The sequence below is a fragment of the Phalaenopsis equestris genome, unplaced genomic scaffold (genome assembly GCF_001263595.1).
Source record: "Phalaenopsis equestris unplaced genomic scaffold, ASM126359v1 Scaffold200009, whole genome shotgun sequence".
Classification (NCBI taxonomy): Eukaryota; Viridiplantae; Streptophyta; class Magnoliopsida; order Asparagales; family Orchidaceae; genus Phalaenopsis; species Phalaenopsis equestris.
This window is the reverse complement of record NW_018219852.1, coordinates 175,357-184,083: the sequence shown is the minus strand read 5'-3', so window position 1 is coordinate 184,083 and position 8,727 is coordinate 175,357. Positions and strand designations below refer to the sequence as shown.

At 35.4% G+C, this 8,727-nt stretch overlaps 1 protein-coding gene across 1 annotated transcript; it reads right to left on the bottom strand.

The window, feature by feature from the left end:
• Nucleotides 1-214: 214 nt before the first annotated feature.
• LOC110035806 (pentatricopeptide repeat-containing protein At1g71420-like) lies at nt 215-3,506 on the bottom strand. Its single transcript, XM_020740093.1, is given in 4 exon segments — nt 215-493; nt 584-812; nt 1,149-2,242; nt 2,244-3,506. Coding segments are annotated over 2 exon segments (2,160 nt in total). The 5' UTR covers nt 3,335-3,506; the 3' UTR covers nt 215-493; nt 584-812; nt 1,149-1,173.
• Between the last annotated feature and the right edge of the window lie 5,221 nt (nt 3,507-8,727).

The following is an 8,727-nucleotide window of genomic DNA, read 5'->3' as shown; positions in this document are numbered from 1 at the left end:
TAATAGGAGAAAAATTTTATGTAGAAGAATATGAGTGAATGCAAAGAGGTACCAAAGATATATTGGATCTTGTTTATGTTTCTTTAATCACAATTTTCGCAAAATTAACTTTTATACATGTGAGTTGCATGTGAAATAAAAACGTTGATGTTTGATGACTTATATTTTAGATGCTTTTAGACTACTTTAAATTTAAAGAAAAATATGTCTCTATCATCCGAACATCTGTTCTTATTTTAATTATTCCTAACTTTCAAGCTAGGCTGTGTCACTTTACGAGTTAAATTAAGGAGCATCATGTCTATGGACCATCTAGGCTTGATTGAGATATGCATGCACCAACTTAAAAAGAAACAGCCCATAAACTTAAAAATCAAACAGCAATGAAACTTCTATGCACCTTGAGAGCCCCTTTAATCATCCACGTTCAGAAAACTTGCAAAGTTTAAACGGAGCACATGATATTTGTTGAAGACCTATGTTGATGTTGAACCTAAAGCACAATAAAACTAATTATAAGAGATACACCAAAAACACAACTAAAAAAGGAAAATAATTATATCTGAAAGAGCATAATACATACCTGATGCGGTATTTAGAATTGAAAGGTATTATGCTTTCTGTATTCATGCCTGTGAAAATTTGGAATCATGAAGGCCTCGTTTCTACAGCCAAGTTCTTTTCCATTATTTCAACAAGAGTTACAATGTAAGTGAGGCATATAGCCGTTTAAGTGGCCCGAGCTGTGAAAGCCAACATATGGCCATATCAGGGGCTGAACTGTAGGACATGGGGAAGCTCAAACGGCAAGGCTGAAAACAATCAAATGCTCCATTTAGCAAGTTAAGAATATGGAAGGAATAGAGAAAACCAAGAACAAAATTACTTAGACAATGAGCTTAGAATCTACTTTTGGAGTTCATTTCAGCTAAAGATTTAAGTTCTAGTGTACTACGCAACAAATGGTTGCCTAATAACCTCATCAGCGTTATAACAAATTGTGAACAATTTATTTTCAGCTTACAGAAATGCTCCTGTAAGTAAGCAATCAAGTAAACAGTAGAAGATTAAACAAAATAAGTCCAACAAGAAGAACTCCTTCTAGGTTCTACAAAGATCAAGTAAATACAAAAAAAGCAAACCAATACATTACAATATTTATGCCCAAATTTGTCACCAGTAGTCACCACATGAGCACGCACCATCTTTAAGATGGTGGAATCGATTAGAATCTCTCACCACAATCTCTCTTCCGGAATATTTGGAAGTTAATTTGATGAAATTATGGCAATCCTCACAGATCCTAATGTTTTTCATAATTTTCAGACAACCACAAGTAGAAGAAGCATTCATCAACCCAAAAACCAAAGCCATTTTCTCGCTATGATGCAATAAATGCTCCTCCTTATGTTCGTCATCAATTTCATGTAATACCAATCTAGTGTCTGCCACATAACCCATCTCCTTGAGCTTAATCACTAGCCTTTTAAGCTCCAAAAGGATTTCTTCTCTGTGTGGATGTTGATGGCCTTCCACAGAGAATTCATGCACACGATCTCCAATCTCAATCCAGCTCAGACCAGGCTCCTTCTTCACTCCATATTCTTTCATTCCTTTTCTAACACATGCTGCCTCACCAAAGCTCCTTAACGCACAATACATATTTGACATCATTACATAGCCAGCTGAGTTACTCGGCTCCAATTCCATTAACTTTTGAGCAGCCTTCATCCCAATGGTAGTCTCCCCATGCTTCCTGCATGCCCCAAGCAATGCACTCCAAACAACAGGATCTGGCTCCATTGGCATTTGGTTTATTACTTCCTCAGCTTCAACAAGTTTTCCAGCACGTGCCAGAATGTCCACCATACACGCAAAGTGATCTAGATGGCATTCAATTCCATAAATCTCAGACATTTCCCTAAATATGTAACGACCTTCATTCACATACCCGCAATGACTACATGCTGTAAGAATACCAACAAATGTGGTAGAATCAGGTGGGACATCCATAGATTGAAAAGCATTTAGAGCTTCTCGGCCTTTCCCATGAGCCGCATGTGCCTTGATAATAGAATTCCATGATACTTTATCATGAAATTCCATTTCATCAAATATGCATGAAGCATATTTATGATTACCACAACGAGAATACGCATGAATCAGAGCATTGCAGAGCAAAGTGTCTTCTCCATACCCAGACTTTAATATGAGAACGTGGAGGGTCATACAAAGTTTCTCATGCTGAAGCCTTGACGGCAATGGAGAATGAATGTCTATCAGGTTTGAAAGACTCCCGCTGCAACTGGCGAAACATAAGAACGGCTTCTAACGGCTCTTCCTCACAGCACGCAGTTATAATTCCAGTCCATGACTTTAGATCATGCTCTTTGATGGCTAAAAACACATCATAGCAGTCTTGAAAATCACCACCAAGTGAAGTAATGGCCTTCACAAGAGAACTTGCTACCCCTGCTTCCGAAGAAAAACAAATCTTGATACAAAGAGAATGCAACTGGCGGCACTCATGAATGGTAGAACAGGAGGAAATGACACTTATTAGTGTCGCCCTGTCAAACTCAACACGACATTGCCTCATTCTAACGAAGAGCTCTAGTGACAGGTGCGATCTACCAGCTTGAAGAAAACCTGCAATCATTGAATTCCATGTAATACTATTCTTGAAAGGCATTGCCTTGAATACCAACCACGCATCATCCTCCAAACCATCGCTGGAAGAATACATATTGATCAAGGAGTTTCCAACGAAAACATTGGCCTCGAAAGAGACTTTGGAAACGAGTGCGTGTACCTGTTTTCCGTGGTGGCCATCTCGGGCCCCAGCACTGGAACTGAGAGCCGCAACAAACCCGTAATCATTTGGAATATAGTGTACAAGCATGGAAGAAAAGAGCTGGAGGCACTGCCGATGTTGGCCGGCCTGGGAGTATCCAGTGAGGAGAGTAGTCCAGGAGACGATGTTTCGGTGTGGCATTTCGTCGAATAAGCGGCGCCCATAATCGGTGCGGCCGCACTTGGAATACATGTTGATAAGGTGGTTTGAAAGAAAGAGTTTGACGGGGGAGGAAGAAGAGGAGGTGGAGAAGAGCAGGTGACGATGAAGGGATCGACCAAGAGGGAGGAGGCGGCAGCTGGCGCAGGCCTGAATGACGGCAGCGTATGCGGCTGAGTCCGGTGAGGGAAGGGAGAAAAGGATAATTGCCGCCTTCGGAAGGTCGCCAGTGGCGACTAGATGGAGGATTCGGAGAGAGTTTTCACTTGGAGGGCACAGAGGAGAAGGGTTGGAGAATTTGGTGGCAATGGAGGCCACCATTTGCGAAGTAACGGATTAGTTAGCGAACTCCGAATCCTGAATAAAATATCATTTAAAGGTTACTCGCAATTCATGGTGGGTTTTTCCCTCAGCGTCCGAGTCATAAAATAATGTCACTATGTATGTGTGGTACTTTCAGAGTCCAATAAATGATGTCACATATATGTGTGAGTCCCATGAAGAAAAATTATAAAATAAAATAGAAGAAACGCCGTTTTATAGAAAACTTTTAGGCTTTCTGGAGTCCGATGTCTGAAATTTCCACCCCTACTCCTTGCTTCTCTAGGATTTCCTTGTTACTCTAGTAGGGTTCACTGGTGCGGTTCGTTGTGCTTCCGCGGAGAAGTGAGAAGATCGGAGTGACAGAATGGAGTTGGATGATCCCCAAAATATGCAGTTGGAAGAGGTAAGAATACCGTAGTTGGAGGAGGCTAGCGAAACAGAGCATAAACAACCGAAGAAGAAGATGAACAAAGATAGTAGTAAGAAGGAGCCGAAAAAGGAGGGTGATGAAGAGAAAACCTTGTCTTGGTAAATTTTATTGAGTTACTCTTGCGTCACTTGAGAGTTCATCTCGAATGTTATTTTTGTGACTTTATCTCGGTTATTGTGGGGTTATGATTTAGTTATTCTAGATTTAATCTTGCTTTTGTTTCAGATTTATTTGAGTTATTTGCGTATTTTTTTTGGGGTTTTGCAATAGTTATACAGGAGTTTACGCTCACTTTATTTTCTAAGGTTATTATTAGGTTATTTTTGGGGTTTCTTGCGTTATTTTAGAGTTATCTTGATTGGGCTTTACTAGTTTATCTGGGTTATTGCGGGGTTATTCTAGGGTTATTACTGAGTTATTCTAGATTTAATCTAGCTTTTGTTTTGGATTTGAGTTATTGCGGGTTATTTTTGGGTTATTCAAGGGTTATGTAGGAGTTTACGCATGGGTAATTTTTGGTTTAATTATGAATTATTCTTGGGTTATTTTTTTTATTATTCTGAAGTTGCATGTTCTATAGGATATTAGCAGTTCAATATTGGGTTATTTTTGGGTTATATTTGAGTTATGCATGAGTTCAACTCTTTTGGGTTATATTTGAGTTATGCATGAGTTCAACTCACTTTAGTTTTTGAGGTTATTATGAATTTTTTTTTGTTATGCTTATATTATTTTAGAGTTTATCTCAACTGTGTTTTTGTTAGTTTATCTGGGTTATTATGGGGTTATTATTATTGGGTTATTCTAGATTTAAGCTGGCATCAGTGTCGGGATGTTGAGTTATTTGTGGGTTATTTTTAAGTTCTTCAAGAATTATATAGGAGTTTACACTTGGTTTATTCTTGATTTATTCTTGTCTTATTCTTGGATTATTCATCTCTTACTCTTGGGTTGTTCTAGGGGTTATCCTGTAGTAGCTTCGTGTGTGTACTGACAGTTATTAGTGGTTCATTGTTGGGTTATTTTTTGAGTTATTCCAAGGTTATTCAGGGGTTGAGCTCACTTGAGTTTCTAGTGTGAATTTTTTAGTTTATATTGGGTTATATTTGGGTTATTCTCGTGTTATTTTTTGGTTATTTCTTGGGTTAAGTTGGGTTATTATGGGTTAGGTTAGAGTTATTTTTAGGTAATTTTTGGGTTATTTATGTGTTATGTTTTTGTTATTCTTAAGTTAACATTGGGTCTCTATTGGCAGGTATTATTCCAGGGTCTTCTCCGGTGCTCATTTTGGGTTATTTTTTTGTTATTCTGCTAGTGTTAATAAATTGTTCTTTATTCATGTAGGTTGGTGAACATGAAGGCCTAGAATATTTGATGTCATCCATCATCAGTTAGATAAGTTATAGACATAGTTAGACCAACTATCTCTTGGGAGACATGGTCAAAGCTGATAGATTTGAATGTTAATAAGTTTCTTGAATTCCCACATACCCTCAAGCTCATATCCTGAATATGCACATATTGAATTATTGGAGTATTGATGGCATAATGATACACCAAAAAAATATATTATTTTAAGTACATATTTTATACTTCTTTTTGTGATATTGCACTTTAAAGAATGGTATCTTCATGTTTTTGTTGCACGTATATCACTTTTATGCATTTGGAGCAAAAATGACAAAAAGGACAAAATTTGGAGCCAAAATAGCGAATTTTGTTATTCTTGCGCATGATGCACTAGATCGGCACTTAATGTGCGGTTTGACATAGAACTGGCGCATGATGCGCCAGATCGGCGCATGATGCACCAGATACGACTTTCTACAAATTAAGGCAGTTCGAGACGAATTTGGCACAAATTTTCAAAGGAACATTTGTTCTACACACTTGTTGGAGTAATTCAGTGCATCTAAACACTTTAGAAGATTTTTTTATGAAAAGATATCTTTGGGATCAAATGGCATATCTTTTAAATTCAAAAGGGTTGACTTTTGGAGGGAATTTGGAATTCTTTTTAAAGGAGGCAGCCCAAAAATAAAAGAGAATTCTTAAAAGAGGATGAGAAAAAGAGAGAGAGAGAGAGAGAGAGAGAGAGAAAGTTGGCGAGAGAGGCAAGGTTAGAGATTTCTTCTTCATTACACTTCTAAGAGAGTAAAGAGAGAAAGGCTTTGAGACAACTTCTACGGATTTGCTTGGGAGGAATTGTGGTATAAGTTGTGTCTTTTACTTTTTTTGTTTTGTAAACTTGTTTTTATATATGAAATTCGTATTTCGTTGTATCCTTCTTATAAATTTTGAGTTGTCTTCTTTATCATTTTCCCTACTTTGAGTAATGGCTTTGTGAAGAATTGATTGAAGAATTGATTTTATTTTCTATTTATTTTCTACGGTTTTAAATATTAATAAATTGTGATGATTTGAACTTCGAACTTCATTTACTTTTTGATCTAGCTTATTGAAATGTTAAAACTTCTTGAGAAACATATGTTCTAAAAATGGATATGATTTCTACAACATAGGGAGAGTCACATTTGATTTCATGGGAGATTATGTCATCCATCAGATTGGTTGGAAATAAATATGGAAATATACTTTGTTGGATGCAAAATTAGAGATGCAAAATTAAGAGATTTTAAGGTAACAAATTAAAATCCCCAATTTGGTCCAATTGATTGGAAATCGATGCAAGATTATTAGCCCTCAGGTGAGGGAGTAGTAGGAGCTCTTGAGTGGAATTCGGTATCCTCCCAACCTAACCATGGAATTAGGGAGCAAACTCTGGATTAGTAAATGTTTTTTATAGCACTCAGAAGAGGGCAAAGAATATGATTGCTCCTATTTGGCTCAAAAGAATTTATACATATCTTTTTAAATGATTTCAATTTCTTCACAATCTATATACTCATTATAAAGTGGAAGGTTGCTTGCTTAAATTTGAACTTTACGTAAAAAAAAACTTCGTTTAGTTTTCATAATTTAAAATTTGAAAGTTAGTTCTTAATTAGTTAACTTTGTTTTCCAACTACATTTTATATAGCATTTACCATAGTAGTTAATACTCAAACTTCGCACTATACTTTTGTTTTGGTATTTTTAATTCTAAAATATTTTCAAAAACTTATTTAAGGGATTTTCTAATCTCCCTATGGGATAAGTATATTTGTGTTGATTTTAACGGGGATTTGATAGTTTAAAAAGAGGTTTAAAAGATCAACTATTTTATTAAAATGTATTTTTATTGGGATTATATTACATATTTATTATATATATGGCGTGTCTAATTTTGTAATGCTGAAAATTTTTTGCAAAATTCACACACTTAATCCGCCCGCATCATTGTAAGAGAATTATTAGGATGCTTTTGATAAGTTTAGGTCATATCTGATTAGAGCTAAATGTGTTGTGCATATTGACCATTTGACTATTAAATATTTAATGCAAAAGAAGGATGTTAAACCAAGATTAATTAGATGGGTACTTCTTATGCAAGAGTTTGAATTTATAATAGTCGATAGGAAAGGGACTAATAATCAAATTGTTGATCATCTCTCTAGGGTAGGACAAGAAGAAAAACTTGATTTGGAAAGAAAAATTAATGAAACTTTTCTCGATGAACAACTTTATGCTGTAAAATGATGAGAAATACCGTGGTATGCTGATATTGTAAATTATATTGTTAGTGGTATTTTACTTTAGTGGGTGACATAATCTGTTATTTCATTTTAAAGAATGATATAACTGTCATAAACTTTTATATATATATATATTAAAACATGTGATCAATGTCAGAGATTAGGTAATATTTAAAAAGAAATGAAATGCCTTTAAATTTTAATTTGAAAATTGAAATTTTTGATGCATGAGGATTGGATTTTATGGGACCATTTATACCTTCATTCGGAAATATTTTTATATTGATTGTAGTGGATTATGTTCTAAAATAGTTTTGTCGTATCTTCTCCATGAGTTCTGAGTAGTTTTCTAGATCTTTTGCCTTGTCTTGAGATTTTATGAAATGGTGATTTGAATTGGTTGTGCCATGAGAATGTTAAAGAAGCTGTGATGATCTTTTCACTTTAATCTTAATTTACTTTCAATCTGGCCAATTGATTTGTTTAAATATGTTGAGTTTTACAACTACAGTGAGGATTACATCCAAGATTTAGGGAGGTCAAAGTCCTTAAAAGTTGGCAAATAAATAGAGAAATAAAAATTATCGAGCATAGAATTGGAGATTTTAGAGTGACAGACTAAAATCCTCAATTCGCTCCTATCGTTTGAGTTCTGAAGTGTAGATGTTAGCCATCAGACGAGGGGAAAGTGGGAGCTCTAAAGTGAGAGCCGGTATCCTCGTAGCCTAGCTGCAAATTCAGTAACCAAACATAGGACTAATTAATGTTTTTTATGCCTGACCCAATGGGTAAAGAATATGTATGCTCCTATTTAGCACAATATAATTTGAACCGATTCAATTTATCCATTCACTTAAATTTCTTAACAAGGAGAGGGATGTTTTCTTATATATTGAACTTCACATTAGAAACTTTATTAGTAGAATTAGTTGATTGAGAGTTTATTAAAATTATATTTTTATTTTAACTGCCTATTAGTGACAAATATGCAATTTGAACTATGTTGTTGTGATTAAGTATTGATTTTCTAAATCTTAAGTTCGTAGCCTCTAATATTACTCCCCGTGGGATCAACATCTAGGACTCCAGTAGAGCCCTGTATTACTTGAGCGATACGTATACTTGCGTTGATAAGTGTGACTTTGCAATTATTGAATATTTTATAGACATTTTTTATCAAATCTATAACTGTTGTCAAGTTTTTGGCGTCGTTGTCGGGGATTTAAATTTTCTAGCTGCAGTATCAAATTCTTGTATTTTTTAGCATATATAAAGTCGCTGTCAAGTTTTTGGAGCAGTTGCCGAGGATTTAAATCTTCTAGCAG